This window comes from Martes martes (assembly GCF_963455335.1).
Source record: "Martes martes genome assembly, chromosome: 18".
Classification (NCBI taxonomy): domain Eukaryota; kingdom Metazoa; phylum Chordata; class Mammalia; order Carnivora; family Mustelidae; genus Martes; species Martes martes.
This window is the reverse complement of record NC_137906.1, coordinates 11,039,915-11,062,167: the sequence shown is the minus strand read 5'-3', so window position 1 is coordinate 11,062,167 and position 22,253 is coordinate 11,039,915. Positions and strand designations below refer to the sequence as shown.

The window sequence follows — 22,253 nt, the reverse complement described above, 5'->3', positions numbered from 1 at the left end:
CATTGGGCTCTCTGCTCAGCAGGGAATCTGCTCCCCCCCCCCCCCGCCTCTGCCTACCTCTCCGCCTACTTGTGATCTCTGTCAAATAAGTGAATAAAATCTTAAAAAAAAAAAAAAAGGAAATGCCTCTTTGTGGGGTGCCTGGGTGGCTCAGTCGTTAGTGACTTCAGCAGGTCATGATCTCAGGGTTTTGGGATCAAGATCTTTTTAAAAAAGATTGTATTTATTTATTTGACAGAGAGAGACACAGCGAGAGAGGGAACCCAAGTAGGGGGAGTGGGAAAGGGAGAAGCAGGCTTCCTGCCGAGCAGGGAGCCGGATGCAGGGCTCAATCCCAGGACTCTGGGACCATGACCCGAGCTGAAGGCAGGCGCCTAACGACTGCGCCACCCAGGTGCCCCAATAAATAAAATCTTAAAAAAAAAATGCCCCACTGCCTCAATGGCATTTAGAGAAAAAGTAATGAGTAACCAGGAAGGATACACACACACACACACACACACACACACACACATGCACACACACATCTCACATCCTTGCGGGCCATCTGGTCTTTCAACACACTTCTAATAAACAGCATTGCCAAATCTCCACCAGTGAAAATCTTTATAGCCTAAGAATAAATTCGGCTGATCTTGAAACCTGTTCACACATTGTGTCTTTGGCAAATTTTCCACTGAAGACTCCGGTCTTTAAAAATCTTTAGATTATTTTTCTAAATACTGTATGAAGAAGCGTTCATTTTGCTTTTTGGGAAGATAGCTTGAATGACGATGCTAATTCAGGAGCATGTGTTCTGTATCCTCAAAGATAGCATCCACTGAGCGTTGAGAGAAAAAAATAGCTTACAAAAAAGGGGAAGTGAGCTTTTTACAGAGGCAATAAATGTGGCAATGTCTAATGCTGCAAAAATAAGGAGAACTAAAGATTAGCGCACATACTTTGAAAAATATTATTTTAATAACAACAAAATGAGCCAAGAGGTAAAAACCCTGAAATATTTAAAATGGTCTTGGCCAGAAAGACAATGGATAGTAAATACAGTATTATGAGCATTAAAAGGTACAATTCTTCTTTTTCTTTTTTTTTTGGACTTAAGAAAAAAATTTTTTTTAAGATTTTATTTATTTATTTGAGAGAGGGAGAGAAAGCACAAGTAGGCAGAGTGGCAGGGAGAGGGAGAGGGAGAAGCAGGCTCTCCACTGAGCAGGGAACCCAATGTGGGGCTCGATTCCAAGACCCTGGGATCACCACGTGAGGCGAAGGCAGCCGGTTAGCCGACTGAGCCACCCAGATGCCCCTTAAAAAAATTTTTTTTTAAAGATTTTTATTTATTTGACAGAGACATCACAAGTAGGCAGAGAGGCAGACGGAGAGAGAAGGGAAAGCAGGCTCCCTGCTGAGCAGAGAGCCCAATGCGGGGCTCGATCCCAGGACCCTGAGATCATGACCTGAACCGAAGGCAGAGGCTTAACCCACTGAGCCACCCAGGTGCCCCTAAAAATTCTTTTAAAGTAATCTCCATATCCAAGGTGGGCTTGAGCTCACAACCCTGAGATCAAGAGTCCCATATTCCACCAACTGAGCCAACCAATCGCCTCCTGCCAAAAAGTACAATTCTTATGCAGTAGATATTCAAAGAAAAATGATAATGCTAAATAATAGTCATAATGACAATACTGATAGTGTCCTCTGTGACTTATAATCTTTGGATTATAGATGAGTAAAGTGAAAAAAATATTTTTAATGATTTTGAATGTGAATTTCTTTCAGGGTAGAGAACTTTATTTTGTTTATTTATTTTTAATTTTTTAAATAAAGATTTTATTTTTAAATAAAGATATTCTCTATTTGTCAGAGAGAGAGCACAAGAAGGGGGAGTAGCAGTCAGAGGGAGTAACAGGCTCCCCACTAAGCAAGGAGAACAAGGTGGGACTCCATACCAGGACCCCAGGACCATGACCTAAGCAGAAGTCAGATGCTTAGCCAACTGAGCCACCTAGGTGCTCTTTTTTTTCCCCCCCTAACGATTTTACTTATTTATTTGACAGGATGAGAGAGATCGCAAGTAGGCAGAGAGGCAGGCAGAGAGAGGGGGGTAAGTAGGCTCCCTGCTGGGCAGAGAGCCCCATGGGGGACTTGATCCCCAGACCCTGAGATCATGACCTGACCTGAAGGCAGAGGCTTAACCCACTGAGCCACATAGGCGCCCCAAATTTTTTTTAAGTTAAAGTTCTATTTATTTATTTTAGAGAGAGAGAAAGCATGAGTGGGAGGGGAAGAGGGAGCGGTAGTGAAACCCCAGCAGACTTGGCAGTGCACAGGACTGGATCTCACAACCCAGAGACCACAACTGGATACCAGGACTGAGGGGAATCAAGAGTCAGATGCCCAACCCACTGCACCTTGAGGCGCCCCTTAAATGACTTCTAGAAGTTATTTAATGCAATAATGATTGTTATTGCAAACCCATTTGAGAGCAAAGAATTTTTACATTTAAATCAATTTTTCACACTGTTGCTTTCTTAAAAGACTTTAGATTTGATTTTAATTTCATCAGTGAAACTCTTTTTTCCTCACCTGTACCAAATTCCCAGACTTTCAGTGATGGACAAAAGGAAGGACATTAAATGCTTTGTCAGAGACTAGATATAATGTATAGACATAATGTATCTACCTTCACAATGCAAATCTTTGATAGAAACCTATATGCTGAAGTAGGGATATAAATACTGATTGTCAAAAAGAAAAAAAAACCCGAAACACAGAGTACTAGAAGTTTTGGAAGTGTCAATATTTTTGCTTTTTTAAAAATTAGCAACACAATTAATACCGTAATTATTAAAGATTAAATTTTACATAAGTCAACACTGAACAACAATGGCAGGGGTTCTGAAACCATCTACATGGGGAGCATGTTTTGCCCCTCCAACCCAGGAAGCCTCCCTTTGTTTGCTTTTTATAATTCTGGTTAGATGTATATAACATCAAACTTGCTATTTTAACTGTTTATATTTGGATTTACATTTTTTAGGTGCAAAAATGTAGTTTGATTAAAGCACGGGAAAGGACCCGTGGGCAAAAAGAGCTGCCTATTTTAACAATTTTTAAGTGTACAGTTCCCCGTTATGAAGAACATTGACATTGTACAATGTAATTCAAATTCACTGTTCACCTTCTCGTTTGTTTTAATTTTCCTCCTGACCATTAGGGGGCAGACCGAGACAACGCATCCGCGGCTCTGCCGGAGCATCCCGCCCTCGCCGCGCCCACGCATGCGCGTCTCACCTGCGGAAGGTGACAGGGGGCGGGGTAGGGGGCGGGACAGAGGTGCGCAGGCGCGGCGCTGGCATTGTGACGTCAGGCCCCGCGGCCCGGCTTGGACCAGGCGGCGGCTCGCGGAGGCGCTTGCCGGAGTGTGACGCGCGGACTCTCCTCCCCGCCGCCCGCCCGCCCCCGACCTCGCCGCCGCCTCCCTCGCTCCCTCAGCGCGCCGAGCGCGGCCCAGCGGCCGGGGCGGAGGCCCGGGGGCGACGCGGTGCCGAGAGGGCGGGCGGGCTTCGGAGCTCCGGGCGGCCCGGGTCCGTGGCCGGTCGGTGCGCGGCGGGCGGGCGGCGGGCGCCGGTCTATATGGCGGCGGCTCTGTCGGGCCTGGCTGTCCGCCTCTCGCGCTCGGCCGCCGCCCGCTCCTATGGGGTCTTCTGCAAGGGGCTGACCCGCACCCTGCTCATCTTTTTCGACCTGGCCTGGCGGCTGCGCATCAACTTCCCCTACCTCTACATCGTGGCTTCCATGATGCTCAACGTCCGCCTGCAGGTGAGTGAGCCGCGCCCGCCTGGCCCCTCTCCCCCGACCCTACCCGAGTGCCGGTCCGCCCCCCGCGGCCCGGCCCAGCCCGCCCGGGACGGGCGAGGATGCTGACGGGAGCTGCCAAGCTGGATGCTGAGTGTATGCCAGGCACCGTGCCTTTCTCCTGCAACCCCACGGGAGGAAAACCCGCTGAGGTTATTGTTGTTCCCCGTTCTGCAAATGAGGCTGGGGGCGGGGTGGAGCGGCTTCCCGCGGCTGAGGCCCTACAGCTGGGGCGTGGGGTCCGCGGGGATGGTGGAAACTGGCACCGGTGGAAAGGCCCTGAAGAGGGAATTTTGCCCAGAAAATTATATATGGTTGGGTTTGCGAGATGGGTTTGTGGTTGACTTTGGTAGTTGCCAAACTTTACAAAGCTCTTCAACAAATTATTTTTGATCCCTAAAATAAGTTAGTGTTTTGATAGCTGTATCTGATTAATCCTGGTCGAGATGGAAGTGGGGTGAGGCTGAAGAGGAGGCAAAATGAGGTGGAAGGGGCAGAGACGCAAAAGGTTTCAGAGTCCCGAAACTATTCAGATGTGAGAAAGTAGACACACGCTCAGCACCTTGGAGATCGCCTTTGTTGTAAATGACGTTCCTTCATCCCGTGGTAATTACAGATGTCTTTTTCTAGTGGGATGAAAGTCGTCGAATTGAGAATTTTCCTTTATAAGTGTGTCATAGATGGCCAGATGCCGAGCTCCTGTTGGATTCCATCTCCGCACCTTGGAGTGCCTGGCACAGGCTTGGATGGAGGAGGGACAGGTTCTTGCCCTCCCAGAGCTTCCTGTCTGACAGTACTTGTGTGGCTCCCTCATGTGCAGAATGAGGAAGCCTGAGTGCTGGGACAGGGCTGTTGAGAACATGCAGGTGTTGTCTTTTTTGTCCCCTCTGGTTTGGTTGTATCAGGATGGAATTGTCTCTGTGCCTGGACCCTTGGGTTTGGGTTTTGGTGCTAATCACTGGTGATGGAAGGCTACTTAAAACCAGTTCTTTTTTTTTTTTTTTTTAAGATTTTATTTATTTATTTGACAGGCAGAGATCACAAGTAGGCAGAGAGGCAGGCAGAGAGAGAAGGGAAGCAGGCTCCCCGCGGAGCAGAGAGCCCGATGTGGGGGGCTTGATCCCAGGACCCTGGGATCATGACCTGAGTCACCCAGGTGCCCCTTTAAAACCAGTTTTTTTTTTTTTTAAGATTTTATTTATTTATTTGACAGAGATTACAAGGAGGCAGAGAGGCAGGCAGAGAGAGGAGGAGGAAGCAGGCTCCCCGCTGAGCAGAGAGCCCGATGTGGGGCTCGATCCCGGGACCCCAGGATCACGACCCAAGCCGAAGGCAGAGGCTTTAACGCACTGAGCCACCCAGGTGCCCCTAAAACCAGTTCTTGATCAAAATTATGTTAAGGTGAGATGAGATGAACCTGACTTTCTGTTTTAAGATCCAAATTGGGATACTTTTATTTGAACAAGGGCTTCTGGCACCCCTAAGTGAAAGTACCAGAATGGAAGAGTGGAAAAGTGAAATATCTTTCCAGCAGGTAGTATGAACGAGTCGAGGGTGCTGGGTGTGGTGATTGGGGGAAACCAGAAAGCCTGTGCTCTAGCCAGTTGCCACTAGCCAACAGTTGTTTGCTAGATCTAGCGATTTTCAAGAGAAATTGGAAATACTGATTTTTAGGTACCATATTAACTCAAGTTTTAAGAAAGTAAACTTTGTGGCCAAAACAAAACAAGTCTGCATTTGACACCCCCCTCCCCAACATACCGCAAGCTCCTAGTTTGGAATCTTTTGTCTAGAATTGCATTAATACTTTGCCGTCACATGTAGAATTACAAGAACTACTGTAAGAGAAAACCTAGTACGTAATGGTAAAAATTACGATGTTTTGAAAAAAAAATTACGATGTTTTGTACCATTAAAAAAAATCACCTTTGTAATATGTCCACTTACTTGTGTATGACTACGCTCTAGTCCACACTACCATAATCACTCACCTGGACCATCTATTTTCCACTGGGCAGTAGAGAAGTCTTTTTTTTTTTTTTTTTTTTTAAACATAGGTCTCCTTTCCCACAAAACAACAGAACAAAACTGCTTCTCATTGCCCACAGGATGCACTTCTCATATTTTTATGCTACAGATCTGGCTTTTGTCCACCTCTCTAACTTCTCACTTGGGTTGCTTCTTGTTTACTGTTCTTTCTCACAGTTTTCTTACTGCTCTCTGCCTATCTGCCCCTGGGCATTTGGACAAGCTGTTCTTCCTTTGGTTCAGTCATTTGGTACAGACTCACACTTCAGTTCTGATTTCAGAGAGGATGTACATGATCACCATATCCATGTGACCTTGCACTTTTGCTCTCTTCTTTGCAAGAGTACTGAAGGCTTGCTTGTTCCGTAAGCAATAAGGAATAAAGGACTCCATTTCTAATGTGATGCTTAGGGTTTCCAAATCTCACAGTTGTTTGTAGTTGTTTGAGAACCTCAGGAACAGTTATTCAAGTACAAATTTCATAACAAGGAATTTGCACCGTAATGATTGAGGGTAGATGTATTTAGGAGGAGGGAAATTAACTTTACTGGGAGTGGTTTGAGCTGTTGGAAGGGCTCAGTGCTCACCAATCCCAAAAGCCCGTGATGGGTGACTTCGTGTACTTGACAGTACATGACCTGGATTAGCCGTCCAGGTGCAGCACTGCCCACGAGTTGAGCTATGGGAGTAGCGTGTGGGCTTGTTAGTCAGGTCAGGGGTGAGATGGGGGCGGGGGAGCACAGAGTGGCCACCAGGGTCGTTGGGGGCTGTCTAAGAACTGTTTGAGGATTTTAGGTTGGATCTCAGGGTTGATCAGGTGCCGCGGCAGTCACTTCACGTGCTGAGGCGGGGAGAGGGTGGGAGCGGGATGTATCTCTTCTTTACTCTGATAGTTAATCTGCTACTTAAAATGCCCCTGCAGGTTTAGAGTTTCTGTTCATTTGTGGAAAATCACTAATTAAATTAACCTGATTTAAGGGTTTAATTACTCTGGCCTCTTGTAAAGGGAAGTGCCATGGGAAATAGCATCCAAGTAAGAGGACAGCTGTGGTGGCTGCCTTTTTACTCACCACACTGTGTCCCCAGCCTCTGCATGGTGGGTGCTGGACTAAAGGATGCTGTGTCCTGTGTGTTTACTTAGGACTTCTGCATTGTTTGTAGACCTTTTCAGGAGATTGATACCTCTTTAACATGCAAGGTGATTAAATGAGAAAACAGGTGCAAAAGAGCTTTGTAAACCTAGGAGCTTTATGATTTTAAAATATTGTTTGCAAAAAAGAAAAATGAAAAAATAAAATACTGTTTGAAAGCTTAAGAAAAAATAAATTAAAAAATTTTTGAAAAAAATAAATTTGTAAGCAGCCTTAATCTGCTAGAGTCATTAGCATCCTACTTATGCAGAATCTGAAATACAAGTAGAAAAATGAGAATCTGTATGAAATACTAAGTTAAAAATAGTGGGACGTCTGGGTGGCTCAGTCGGTTAAGCATCTGCTTTTGGCTCAGATCATGATCCCAGGTTCCTGGGATGAGTCCCAAATCGGGCTCCTTGCTCAGTGGGAAGCCTGCTTCTCCCTCTGCCTGCAGCTCCCCCTCTTGTGGTCTTACGCTTTCTCTCCTGTGCTCGCTCTCTGGCGAGTAAATAAATAAAAAATTCTTTAAAAAAAATTAAAATTAGTAAAAACAAGATATTAGACTCTGCTGAGGACTATGTATCTGGTTATGCCTTCAACTTTTCAGTTACGCTCCCTGAGGGAAGAATCAAGTATCTTGGGCCCAGGTCACCTAGATTTATAAACAATTAAAAGGGAAGGTCTCAGGGCACCTGGGTGGCTTAATCGGTTAAGCGTCTCTGACTCTTGATTTTAGCTCAGACCATGATCTTAGGGTTGTCAGAGCCCTGAGCTGGGTATGGAGCCTACTTAAGATCCTCTCTGTGTCCCTCTGCTCCTGTCCCCAAGGCGGGGGGGGGCGGTGGGGGGGGGAAGAAGGCCTCAAAAAGGTTAGGGAAGAGACATGGTGAAGGTGGATGATAGTTGTCACACTGAGCAGCATCCTTGTCTTCCATGATATGGGCCGCGCTGCCCTGGAGTGATCTGCGCTAACCAGGCCAGGGAAGCTTCCTTTGGTTCCTCCGTGTGTGCGGGCTCTCTCCTCTGCTTCTGACCGCTCTCTCATAGTCTCCTTTCTGATAGACTTTGTAAATCCATAACTCCCTGTCTTTCTGTGTTCACCTGTCACTTAAAAATCTGTATTCGTTCATTCCAATCAAACAAAAGAGTTCAGGAGTGTAGGTGGGCTGGAAGAACTGGTTGCCTTGCTAAATAAAGCAGGTGGGCTTCATTGATTAGGTGGCATTTGAACAAAAGCTTTTTTTTTCTTTTTTAAAGATTTTATTCATTTATTTGACAGAGACAGCAAGAGAGGGAACAGAAGCAGGGGGAGTGGGAAAGGGAGAAGCCGGCTCCCCATTGAGCAGGGAGCCTGATGTGGGGCTCAATCCCAGGACCCTGGGATCATGACCTGAGCTGAAGGCAGAGGCTTAACGACTGAGCCACCCAGGTGCCCCTGAAACAAAAGTTTTTGAAGTCAGTGGTGAGGGCTTTAAGCCTTGGGGATGGGGAGATGTTTGGGTTAGAAGTGTATCTTGTTTTGTGGAGAGTAGGCCCTACAGTTGGTGCAGGCCTGGCTTGTTCTAGAACAGGAGGAGGCTGGTCCTTGAAGAAGGAGGTGTAGGAGCATTGAAAGGACTTTGGCATTGACTCAGGTTGCATGATCTTATATCTGAACAGTTTCAAGAAGTAGTAACTATCCCGAGATCCTAGCTGCAGGCCGAAGTGCAGCTTGAGATGAGTTTTATTCTGTTGCTCGATTGGGAAAAATTAGAGATTATTAAGAAAATGCTTAAAAGTATATAAGCTTTGTGAAATCTTAATGAGTCAAGTCAAAAGCATCAGCTCAGTTAGGAATTTGTTCTGGCTTCTAAGCTGAGGAACGACTGCATACTTTGAGATGATAAGTACCGAACATGCAGAAAACAAACACACTAGGGAATCTTTCCATTCAAGGGAATGCCTTCATCATGGTTTGTTTTTCATAAACTTTTGAAAAATTTTCAACCTATATAAAATTTGAAAGAATAGTGCAGTGAATATCTGTATCCTTGAGTCAGGTTTTTTTGTTTTGTTTTGTTTTTAAGTCTTACACAAAGTCCTATAATGGGTCAAGCAGATACTAAAGTGTGTTAGATCTATATGTACTGATGTTAGGAGATACCAACCAGGGACGTCTGGGTGGCTCAGTCAGTTAAGCCTCTGCCTTTGACTCAGGTCATGATCCTGGGGATCTGGGACCGAACCCTATGTCAGGCTCCTTGCTCAGCAGGGAGTCTGCTTCTCCCCCTCCTTCTGCCTACTCTTTCTCTAAAATAAATAAAATCTTAAAAAAAAAAAAAGATAACCATATATAAAGTGAAGAAAAGTGGGGGTGCCTGGGTGGCTCAGGACATTAGACATCTGCTTTCAGCTCAGGTTATGATCCTGTGTCTTGGGATCCAGCCCTATATCAGGCTCCCTGCTCAGTGGGGGTGGGGGTGGGGGGTCTGCTTCTCCCTCACCCACTGCTGCTCCTCCCCTGCTTGTGCTATCTCATTCTTGTGCTCTCTCAAATAAATAAATAAATAAATAAATAGAATCTTTAAAGAAAAAATGTGTTTGCCTATACCTGGGGGGAGCAGCCCTAACTCAGGGGAGAGCTTAGGCATTGCTTCTCAAATGATCTGTTGAGAAGAACCAGTGGTTTTTTACCTACACAGACAGGGGTGGCTTATAAACAACAAACATAGTTCTCACAGCCTGGAAGCTGGAAAGTCCAAGATCAAGGCACCCTCGTGGCCAGGCCCTTTCGAGAGTCCTTTTTCCTAGCAGGTGCCTTCTTGTCGTCTCATAGTCAGAGGGGCTAGGGGTCCCTGTGGGGTGGTTTTGTAAGAACGCCAGTCCCGTTCGTGAAGGCTCTGCTCTCATGACCTGCACACTTCCCAGAGGCTTTACCTCCTTAATACGACCATCTTCAGGTTGGAGTTTCAGCATATGAATTTGGGGGGACAGACATTCAGACCATAGCACCTTCTGATAGTTTTATAAGGGCCGATAAAAATGAATTGCTTTTACATGGAAAAGGGCAGCGTCTGCTTGAGATTCTCCTCCCCTCCCCCCATTCATGGGCACATACACAATTTCTCTCTCTCTCTCTCTCTCTCTCTCTCCCCCCCTCCCCCCCTCCCCCTCCTTCCCTCTCCCTAATAAATAAATCCTTCATTTAAAAAAAAGTTACATGCTCTTCCCACTGAGCCAACCAGCTTCTTCCCACTCAACCACCTCTGAGTGTTCTTAATTCTGTTCTTACATGATCACAATAACAGACTGGGGGAGGAGGGCTAGGGACACGGGATGGTGCCTCTTACCTTCGTAAGGCCTTTGGCTTGTACTCTGAGTGAAGTGGGAGATGTTTCACTGAGATGGGACTTAATGTGGTGTACTTTTTTAAAGGATTATTATTTTTTAAGATTGTATTTATTTATTTGACAGAGACACAGTGAGAGAGGGAACACAAGCAGGGGGGTGGGAGAGGGAGAAGCAGGCCTCCTGCCAAGCAGGGAGCTCGATGCGGGGCTCGATCCCAGGACCCTGGAATCATGACCTGAGCTGAAGGCAGACGCCTAATGACCCAGGCGCCCCTAAAGGATTATTTTTTTTTTAAAGATTTTATTTATTTATTTGAGAGAGAGAGAGAGAGAGAGCGCGCGCGCGCACGCACAAGCAGGGGGAGAGGCAGAGGGAGAAGCAGGCTCCCTGCAGAGCAGGGGAAGCCCGATATGGGACTCGATTCCAGGACTCTGGGATCATGACCTGAGCCAAAGGCAGTGGTGAAGTGTGTATGGCAGTGGCACACACTTACCTATTTATTTATATCTCTGTCACCCCTTTTCAGTAAGGATAAACTCTTTGCTAATTTTGTTTTATCTATTTCCTCAGGCCTACACCATCTTCATCTCCTCACCCTACACTGGGGTATTTAAAAAAAAAAATCCAAACCAGAATGAGGTTTTGTTTGTTTGTTTGTTTGACTTTTTTACTTTGAAATGATTTGACTTAGAGAAAAGTTGCAAAAATAGTGCAGAGAGCTCCCATAGATGCTTTACCCATTTTCTACTGTTGGAGGCTAACTGTACCATAGCACAGTTAAAAACTCAGAGATGAGGGGCACCTGGGTGACTCAGTGGGTTAAGCTGCTGCCTTCAGCTCAGGTCATGATCTCAGGGTCCTGGGATCGAGTCCCGCATCGGACTCTCTGCTCAGCAGGGAGCCTGCTTCCCTCTCTCGCTCTGCCTGCCTCTCTGCCTACTTGTGATCTCTGTTAAATAAATAAATAAAATCTTAAAAACAAACAAACAAACTCAGAGATGAACATCAGTCTGATGCATTGGGGTTTCACCAGTTTTTCCCACTGTGTCCTTTTCCTGTTCCAGGACCCCACACTGCATTTAGTTGCCATGTCTCCAATCTGTGACACTTCCGTAGCTGCCTCTTGTCTTTTATATCCATCAGTTGGACATTCAGGCTGTTGACGGTTTTTGGCTATTCTGAGTGAGTAAGGCTGCCGGGAACATTCACGAATAGGGTTTGTGTGGATGTGATTTCATTTCTCTTGGATATAGGAGTGGAGAGTTGCTGGGTCATATGGTAATCCTGTGATTAAGCATTTCAGGAGGCTCACTGTTACTGCACTTCAGTGTTGGGGGTGGAAGCAGGGAGACTCTGGGGGGAGGGATGGGAGGGCCACCATGGTGGCTCCTGATGGGGGGGGGCAGTAGGGGAGCTACTGGGAGTGGCTGTGTTGTTTGTTGTTTGAGGCAACATGCCTTTCTTACGTAAGTACTTCCTTATGTCAGTGAAAGACTCATTCACTTTTTTTTTTTTTTTTTTGGGCGAACTACCCATGTTTTTTGCCCATTTTCCTGTTGTTTGTTGGTGATCTTAATTTCTCAGAGCCTTGTGTCTGTTAGGTAAGAGTTGAAAAGTGTTTTTGTTTTGTTTTTTTTTTTAGTTACGTTTTGACTTTGCTTATGATGTGTATTTGACATACCAAACTTTACTTAATTATTTTTGAAAAAGCTTCTTTGTTTCTCTCTTTTAAATAATCTCTGCACCCAGTGTGGGTCTTGAACACTCAATCCTAAAATTAAGAGTGGCATGTTCTACTGGCCGAGTCAGCCAGGCACCCCTGAGGTTTATTTTTATGTAGTCAAATTTAACAATCTTTCTTGACTTTGGGTTCGCCCTAGGTAGAAGGCCTTCCCAGGGGCACCTGAGTGGCTCAGTTGGTGTAGCGTCTGCCTTTGGCTCAAGTCATGATCCCAGGGTCCTGGATCAGTCTCGCATTGGGCTTCCTGCTCAACGGGGAATCTGCTTCTCCCTCTCCCTCTGCAGTTCCCCCTGCTTGTGCCTCTCTCTCTCATATAAAATAAATAAAATCTTAAAAAAAAAAAAAAAAGACCTTCTCAACTCTTAGGCTATGAGGAATTCAACCCTATTTTATTCTGGTTAGAAAATACATATACATACATAAAATCTCCTGTGATAAGTATCCAGATTGCACTGCCGTGAAAACTGTGTGAATGACATTTTTGTCCTTGAGTGTATGTTACCTAGAAAGTGAGCTTCAAGAAGAAGAGCCCTGTTTGTCCTAACACCAGTGCCTAGAACAGTGCCTGGCCCAGGATGGGAGCTCAGTGAACACTTCCTGACTGAATTTGTAGCAGGAAATTGTAGGAATAGAATCCTGAAGGAAAGGTTATTTGCATTTGTAAATAATTTTAAAAGTTAAAATGCTCCCTGTTGACTGGTCGGCCACTGCAGCCTGGGCCTCGGCTTCCACCCCTTCCCGGAAACACGCAGTCTGTGTTGAGGCCACTTCCGTGTTGCCATCCGGTGGTCACTCCTGCGTCTTCTGCTTCACAGAACCCTCCCCCCCCACCCCATTTTGTTGTTCATTCCCTAAAACGTTCTTGATGATGATGATAGCTGCTGTTTATAGCATGCCAGTCAGAGAAGTTGCTAGGCGCTTTCACACAGTGAGTCCTCACAGCACGCTGAGGTCAGAGGATTGCCTGAGGTCCCGGAGCTGGGACACTGCCCAAGTCTGAGCGTACCTTTGGCAGGCAGGTGAAAGGGGGAGGGAACAGGGTGGTGGCTTAGCGAGAGCTGCATGGCTGGCTTTTTAAGGGCAGGTTTGATTTAGATGTGCTGAATGATTGGTAACAGGAACTCAGCACTCTTAGTGTTTCCTGTGGTTATGATTCAGCTTAATGGGGAGACGACTGAGTTGTTCCTGCTTCTCATCCTCTGAGCTGGGTAACACGTTTTTTCTTTTTTTTTTTTAAGTCTTACTATTTTTTAAATTTTTTTTTGTATTGCCTTAAGTAATCTCTACACCCAACGTGGGGCTTGAACTCAAGACCCCAAGATCAAGAGTTGCATGCTCTACGGACTGTGCCAGCCAGGTGCCCCATGCTGGGTAGCAATTTCAAGAATGTCTTGGCCACCTCCTCAGTGTGATTGTTTCAGTCGTGAGCACAGTGATGTTAAGGTATACTGAGTTCACATCTGGAAGCTCCAGAAGCCAGGCGAGGCCAGGATGAGCTGGAGTGTGTTTGCAGGCCATTGTGAGGCAGGACCCCACTCTAAGCCCATTGTTTTCCCAACCCTGCTCATGGAGCTGTGTCTTCTTCCCATCCCCTTTTGGGAATAGCCTTGCCAGCTGGCTTTCAGAAGCATAGAGGCCAGGTTATTTTTAGTTCACAGAGCAGTGGTATCCAGACTGTCAGGTCCTGGAGGCCATTAATAGCTCAGGTTAGAGAAGCTAAGGTGACAGCAGTCCAAGAGGGCAGCAGCTGCCTAAGTGGGTCAGGCCTATTGTTGTGCAGCAGGTCAGCTGCCTCCAGCCAACAGAGATTTTGGTAGAGGATGATTTCTCCTGTCTGGAGGTCTGGAGATCATGGACGTACCCAGATAATCTTGTTTCCCTGTGCACATCACCCCTCTGGTTTTGTGGCTCCATTTTCAACCTTTGTTACCTTTTTGGGGGCATGTCGGGTGAGGAAATACGTTCAGGAACTTACTGCCAGTACCACACTTCTTTTTTTCTGAATCATACTGTTTTGAACTTCAAAATAGACTCCTTCCTTTACCCTAATGGTCTCCGTGTTGGTGGATAAGTTTGTTTGCCAGAGTTTATGCTGCTTATTATTTTGTAGACTTAACACAGGGTGGGGGGAGGATGTGGAGATGAGATTTCTAGGGCTAAGGACAGTTAATTATATAATTATGTGTATTGGGTACAATGTGATATATCTATATATGTAGTAGGGTGAGAATAAGTTATAAAAATATTTCACAAACACAAATACCATATGATTTCACTTACATGTGGAATCTAAAAAACAAATGAACAAACCAAAAAAAGTAACAGACCCATAAATACAGAGAACAGACCGATGATGGGTGCCAGATGGGTTGGTGGGAGGATGGGAAAAATGGGTGAAGGGCAGTGGAAGGTACAGGCTTTCAGATATGGAATGAATAAGTCCCAGGCATGGAAGGTACAGCGAAGAGAATACAGTCCGCGGTATTGTAGTGGCGTTGTGTGGGGACAGATAGTGGTTGTGCTTGTGGGGAGCAAAGCACGATGTCGAAGCTTGTTGAATCACTTTGTGCACATGAAACTAATCTAGAGTGTGTCAACTGTACTTCAATAAAAAATACTTTACTTGTTTAGACATTATTTGAAAATTATTTCTGGCTCTCAAAATATAAGTAATGTGTGTGTCTAGTGTCAAGTTTTTGCTGACCAAAAAAAATAAATAAATAAATGTAGTTTTTGTTGATTAATTGAGGGATCAGAGCCAAAATGTTTTCACTGACCTGAAGTTTTTTTTTTTTTTTTTTAAGATTTTATTTATTTATTTGACAGAGATCACAAGTAGGCAGAGAGACAGGCGGGGGGGGGGGGGAAGCAGGCTCCCTGCTGAGCAGAGAGCCTGATGCAGGGCTCGATCCCAGGACCCTGAGATCATGACCTGAGCCGAAGGCAGAGGCTTTATCCCACTGAGCCACCCAGGCGCCCCTGACCTGAAGTATTTTTGTCAAGATTAAATATGTAGTTTATTACTGATTTACTAAAGAACTAGATCTTCAGTAAGTAACATATTCTAACATTACTAAATATGTGATTATATTAGTGGTACCTTAGCTGGAGTATTTTAACACAATTCTGGAAATACTTCATCTTTCTGAACAGCACTAAGTCCTTGTACAAGGACATGCTAAAAGTAGTTAGATAATTTTCCTGAGAGTTAGCCCCTATTAAGTGACATGTTTTTCTTAAGAATTTTTTATTTTATTTTATTATTTTAAAAAATATTTTTAAAAATTTGTGTGCGAGAGGGCGTGAGCAGGGGGAGGAACAGAGGGAGAGGGAAAGCAGACTGCCTGCTGAGTCAGGCGCTTGCCTGCAGGGCTCCATCCCAGGACCCTGAGACCGTTACCTGAGCCAAAGACAGATGCTTAATGAACTGAGCCAGCCTGGTGCTTCTCAAATATATTTTTAATACATATTAAAATAAGGTATTTATAAACATTCTTAAGGAGTGCCTGGATAGCTCAGTTGGTTAAACGTCTGCCTTCCGCTCAGGTCACGCTCTCAGGGTCCCGGGATCGAGCTGGACTTTGGTCTCCCTCTCCCTCTGCCCCTCCCCCTGCTCATGTTTGCGTATGCTGTCTCTCTCGTATAAATTAAATAAAATCTAATACATATATATACACATACGTATATATGAATATGTATTTTTTTTCTTAAGATTTTATTTATTTATTTGGCACCGAGAGAGAGAGCACAAGTAGGCAGAGAGGCAGGCAGAGAGAAAGGGGGAAGCAGGCTCCCCGCCAAGCAGGGAGCCCAATGTGGGGCTTGATCCCAGGACCCTGAGATCATGACCTGAGCCAACGGGGCAGAGGCTTAACCCACTGAGCCAAATGTATATTTGAGAATGCTTTCATTTCAGGAAAATGTTCTTAGTACATTTGAAATCAGTAATATAAATGGAGAGTTTGAACAAATACGCTTTGGAAACTTAACTTGAAAGAACTGTCCAGAGAAGTTGACTAGTTTTTGATGGGGTAAACTTTGAAAGTATAGATGACTCTGAACAATGGTGGGAGTTAGGACCCTTGTGCAATTGAAAATCCATGTGTAAATTTTGACTCCCAAAAATCTAACTTAGCAATAACAGTTAATATATATTTTGTGCCATAGGCTGTATTCTTAGAAAAAGTCATCTAGAGAAAAAAAGTGTTAACATAAGGAAGAGAAAATATTTTACAGGACTGTACTGTATTTGTGGAAAAAGACCTGCATAAAAGTGGACCTGTGCAGTTGAAACCTGTGTTTCTGAGGGTCAGCTGTATTGAATTATAGCCAGAATCCACACTTAGAAGATTGTACCTCTTAAAAGTTCTCATCGTAAGAAAAAAATGGTAATGGGTGGTGATAGATGTCAACTCCTGGTGACCATTTTGTAATATATACAAACATCGAGCCCTCATGTTTTACACCTGAGACTAATGTAACATTATATCGCAGTTTTTAAAAAATGGCATCTTGCATTTGTGTATTGCTTGACCCTGGTCAAATACATTTTTATCAGTTTTGTAGAGAAGTGGTCACATTTCTCTTGGTAAAAATTTTGAGCGTGTCCTCCAGATAGAGGTGTATTTATAAACTATATATTGTGCTCCACCAAAATATGGTATATATTGTAAAACTTAGAAAAAGTTAAAAGGGGAATGGATAAAATGAGCTAGGCAAAGATCTGATATTTTCTCTACTCCTTGAGGTGGGGTCACCCCATTTAGCAACTGCTAGACTAGGAGATCGTATGAAGTTTAGAGTTTATTTGGAGCCAATGAAGTTGTGCAAGAAACACATCTAACCGCCCTCTTTTTTGAAGTGCTTGACGCTCTTGATGTCTATGACACGAGTTTCTCGAGATGCTTCGAATCTTCCCCCTTGGTGGCTTTGGGGTGCCCTCGCTGGATCTTGGGAGAGCCTGGCCTTCTGTACCCTACCATCTTCTCTTTTTTATCCACCTCCCCAAAGCTGGAGACTTCAGAATCTAGGTCTGAGCTCGGACATCACTCTTGAGCTAACCACTTTATTAAGAATCCAAATGCTTGCCCAGTTCCCACAGTCAGACTCCGTGTGTCCCCATCTGAGCTGTTAGACGTCCCTCCAGACCTGCCGCTCCTCTCCATTCTCCATTCGTGATGCCTTCATTACCCGAAGTGAAATGAGAGAAACCGGTGGTGGTCTCCCTTTCTACATCCGCCAGCCACCAGGTTGAAAAATATTTTCTCTTTCCTCTTCACCCACAGCCTCAACTCTTCCCCTGTGGAATTGGAATAGCCTCCTCATTGGTCTATGTGATTCCTTTCCCCCCGCCACAGCCACCACCCTGCAGCCAAGGAGTTAGTCAGAAGTGCAGATCCGGCCACCGTCTCCTGGCAGAATGTCGCTCAGTCGCTCTGCTGATGGAGGCCACGCTCCCCTGCACCGTGACTGGTGCCTCTCGTTAGCCCTTATTGGCTTCACGCCCTCTCCCTTTGCCCTTTTTGCTTCTGCTTCAGCCTCCAACAATTCTTGTTTATTTTCTTTCTAGTGTACTCTCTTTACATTTTTTTTTAAAGATTTTATTCATTTATTTGACAGAGATCACAAGCAGGCAGAGAGGCAGGCGGGGGTGGGGGGGCGGGACCAGGCTCCCTGCCGAGCAGAGAGTCTGATGCGGGGCTCGATCCCAGGACCATGGAATCATGACCTGAGTCGAAGGCAGAGGCTTTAACCCACTGAGCCACCCAAGTGCCCCTATGTTTGTTTTTTAAAGGAACATGGGTCAGCATTTTTTTTTAACTCATCGATTAATGAGGGAACTCATTAATTAGATTAATTAGATGTTCTAATCGGTTTAAAGGAGAATTTAGACAGAATACGCACACACACGTAATTAGGAATGCCGAAGTGCAGTACAAATGATCGGTACCAATGGTCAGTATCCACGGGGTAATAATCAATTGTATTCCTCTCAACAGGGTTTTTAATTATTTGGATAAGAAATCTTTTGCCTTCCTCTCACAGTTTCTACAACTCAGAGTCAGACAGGCGCAGGGCCCCCTAAACTCAGGTAACCCAGGGACGCAGTGGACAGCGCACCCAGTCAACTTGTTGTTTGCTTGTCTCAAGGCCCTTTCACGGCCTTTCCTGACACATCTTCCCCACTGGGGGCATAATGATGTCAAAGAAAGATGATCCTTGGTCACAGAAAAAGGCTGGTCCCATTAGCGTTGCAGGTACAGCAAGAATGTTAACCGTACGGGCCACCTTGAGTTTGCTCTTGAACCACTGCTGAGGTCACAAATTAATTTCTGTCCTGAAGTTTTCACGAAGAATCTTGGACTAGGCGAGTTTGAGAGTGGGGAGGTAAGCCCAAGAAACTTTCTCCACCATGTTTTTACTTGTAGTACCTATAAATTCGGTGAATTCTTCTCTTAACAAGGTCCAGAATTTGCTGAGTTTCCTGCCTTGACAGCCAGTGATCTTCCTTACCACCTTGAGACTGCGACGTTGTGTGCCAGGACCCCTCCATGCCGGTTTTTCCTGGGAGGGCTTTGTGGACATCAGATCTGTAACTAATGTTGACCTTGATTCCTTGAAAGTGGCTTGTCATGCTTGAGTCACTGAGACTCAGTCTCAAGTAGGACACGTCAGGTAGGGCCTTGGTTTGCATAATCGAGTCATCCAGTTACATCCTGATTAAATAGAGGACAGATTTTTTTTTTTTTTTTTTAAAGATTTTATTTGTTTATTTGACAGACAGAGATCACAAGTAGGCAGAGAGGCAGGCAGAGAGACAGAGGGGGAAGCAGGCTTCCTGCTGAGCAGAGAGCCCGATATGGGGCTCGATCCCAAGACCCTGGAATCATGACCTGAGCTGAAGGCAGAGGCTTATAAACCACTGAGCCACCCAGGTGCCCCTAGAGGACAGATTTTTATAGAACCCACAGAAATAACTAAATAGCTGTGAAAACTACAAAGCCTAAGAATGTTTTTTTTTTTAATTTTAAGTATTTTTAGGAAACCCTGCAGTAATAAAGTACTGTTTTTTGTTTTTTTTTTAAAGTATGTTCTTTTTGTTGTGATCTCTAATTGGTAGTTTGTCATCCTGTTTTCTGTCAAAATGTAGGAGTCTTTGGTACCAGAGACTGTTAAAGAGATCTTCCTGGGGCACCTGGGTGGCTCACTGGGTTGAGCCTCTGCCTTCGGCTCAGGTCATGATCTCAGGGTCCTGGGATCGAGCCCTACATCAGGCTCTCTGCTCAGCGGGGAGCCTGCTTCCCCCTCTCTCTCTCTGCCTGCCTCTCTGCCTACTTGTGATCTCTCTCTCAGTGAAATAAATAAATAGAATCTTTAAAAAAAAAAAAAAAGATCTTCCTGTTTGTTAGAAGTACCTGGTATGTGTAGGCTCTTTCAAGGCTCTGTCTTCATAATAATACTCCGATTATCTCTTCCAGGTTCATATTGAGATCCATTGAAGGCCTTCCGCTGACTGACAGAGGCGCGTCGTCAGGCTCACCACATCGGAGAACACACAGCATGAGGGACACCTGCCTCGGGAAGGTGCAGGGGGCGGGAGAGGACCCAGACCGGCTGCTGTGTGGACTTGAAGGAGCACAGGGGGAGAGCCCTTGCCCGACAGAAACGCCTTCCCCCTCCTGGATGCCTAGACCTGCGGTTGATGGGGATGGAAATTCACAAAATGAGGAGTTATCAGTGGAAATGAAAAATGCTCCGAGTGAGGCCAGCCTCTTCCTTCACAATGGCAACAAAGCGCTTCCATGTTTGAGAGAATCATTACGAAGAAATTCAGCTTCCGTAACGGGTCAGAGCAAGACTGTGCGTGTGTTCTGTGCTCCTGCAGAAGAGCGTTCTGCTGGGGTGTCCTGCGGAGTGAGGGAAGCTCTGCTGAGGGACTGGCTGGAAGGAGGGCCCGGGGCCACCAACAGTGACGGAGGATGGGGCCGCACAGCGGAGTCTCGGGCGTCAGGACTACGGCGCCCTCAGAAGCGGTCAGAATCGGGGACTTCTGAGGAGGAACCGCCAAGTGCTCTTCTAGAGGGGCTAGGCTTTGAGTTGGAACTGTCTGGCCTGCATTTCGTCCTCTCTCCACCGCTGCACGCACACCCCGAAGTTTTCCTGAATGAGACACAAAGTGTTTTCCTTGGCCACTCAGAGCCCCTGTTTTCGGAGCCAACGGTAGAATCCAAGAAGATGCTTTCAAGCGTAAGAAGTACCTCAGACGATCTGCACATAATACTGGGGTTACTGGCTCTACCAGCTTTTGAAATAGCAAATTCGTTACGCCATAGTTAAGGTACAAGCCGAACAATAAAAATAGTGAGATTAATTTTAAAACTTGTCTTAGAATGATTTCTTTCACATGAGTCTGGATGCGCACGGGGCAGCCGTGAAGTTTGTGCTTCAGTTTGTATGATCAGACAAACTTTGAGTGGAATTTCAACTCACGGGAAGTTGGTTGATGTGACAGGAGACTTTTGAACATGTTTTAACTTGTGCTTGAAAGACATTCAGTATTGGGATGCCATTTCAAGGAGAACATTCATAGATCCTATATAAATGTCAGGTTAGAACGGAAAGATGTAACAACATTTTTTATGTATCTTCAACGCTCATTCCAAAGGGCTACCATCCCAGATAGTCTCTCCTCTCTCTGATCCTTGGGTAGAAGCGGACGTTTATTCAAGTCAGCCCCTCCCTACTTGCTCTCAGCCTTCTGTAGGATAATTTCTGTCTGCAGCAAAATTTGACCTCTTTTCTCACCTCCCTTTTCTTCCCTTTGAAATGCATTTTAAACGGAGGCCCTACAGTGAAAGTTGCAACATTCGAAGTCCTTCTAGTATAATCCTTTCTCAAACTAGGAGCCTTAGCTGTGTCGCCTGAAATAAAAGTGACCTCGAGACCATCTGCGGTGGCTCAGTTAAGGGGAGACAGACCTCATATCGCCCCTGTAGAAAGTTGCCAGGAGCCGGGAGTTTCTCTGACCCCAACATTTTCTCTGACGTAACGTAATCCCTCCGCTGGTTGGGAACTCCGGGAAAGGTCCCTTCAGAGAATGGGTTTCTCAGGCGTCCCAAAGTAAGACTTAACCATTTTTGGGGTTGCTGGTTGCTTCTCTCTGTCTGTGTGCTAACTTACTATGCCATGTGCTATTTTAGTGTTTGGGGAAAATGGAAAAGAAAACATGTTATTTAGCATAATAAATGTCTTCTTTTATGAGTGTGGTCTCGGGTCACCTTGTCTTTTATCAGTACCGTCTTCCTCCTACTGAGGTCTTTTAGCATCAGTCCAAGTAGGCTGCCGACTTAGAAGACCAGAAGCAGAGCTTGAAAGACAACCTAGGAAGCTAGGTCGGCACTCTGCTCTCACTTTCCTTCCAGGACATAGAACGTGTTGTGATCGCAGCCAGTGTGAAGGACGCTGTCCTGGTTGGGCAGTGAGAGCCCTGCTTAGTGGACCCTCTGGGGTCACCGAGGGATGGTGAGTCGCCAAGGGATGGTCAAGTGAGAACATAGAATTGTTTTAAAATGGGAGCTGTGTTCTTGTCAAACCCCTACCCCCCTGCTTTTTGTTTTATTTTGTTTTAAATCAAGTCTATTCCTTTGGGGTAGAGCTTTCCATGACCCATCGAATGTTTTATTTCCTTTGTCTTGTAAATTGCAAGAATAGAAATTTTCAGCCGGTTGCAAAGAACAAATAATGGAATTCTCTATTGAATATCTGTTGCTAAATAAATTTAGAATGTCTTCATGTGGTTATATTAGAATAAGTTGTGTTTTTTTTCTGAAAGCCACTTTGGGGAAATGTTCACAATAACAGCTTTTTTCTTTAATTTTTTTTAATACATGGGGCGCCTGGGTGGCTCAGTCACTTAAGCTTCTGCCTTCAGCTCAGGTCACGAACCCAGGGTGCTGGGATTGAGTCCTGCATCGGGCTTCTTGCTCAGCGGGGAGTCTGCTTCCCCTCCTCCCTCTGCTTGTGCTCTCTCTGTCAAATAAATAAAATCTTAAAAAAAAAAAAGATACTCTTTCAGATAAATTGTTTCCATGATTGAGTTATAAAAGGGATGTCTTTAAAGTTTTTTTTTTTTTTTTAAGATTTTATTTATTTATTTGACAGAGATCACA

The 22,253-nt window shown here is 45.2% G+C and overlaps 1 protein-coding gene across 2 annotated transcripts; it reads left to right on the top strand.

The window, feature by feature from the left end:
• The first annotated feature begins 3,453 nt into the window (after positions 1 to 3,453).
• On the top strand, positions 3,454 to 21,884 carry LOC308359580 (small integral membrane protein 10-like protein 3). Of its 2 annotated transcripts, none has more exons than XM_080830702.1 (2): positions 3,454 to 3,816; positions 19,563 to 21,350. In XM_080830702.1, the coding sequence occupies exons 1-2, from the start codon at positions 3,631 to 3,633 to the stop codon at positions 19,581 to 19,583; spliced, it is 207 nt and encodes a 68-aa protein (XP_080686828.1). In that variant the 5' UTR covers positions 3,454 to 3,630; the 3' UTR covers positions 19,584 to 21,350. The 2 variants fall into 2 exon arrangements, with proteins under 2 accessions (XP_080686828.1, XP_080686827.1); XM_080830701.1 differs by having other exon boundaries at positions 3,680 to 3,816; positions 19,563 to 21,884.
• The last annotated feature ends 369 nt before the right edge of the window (positions 21,885 to 22,253 follow it).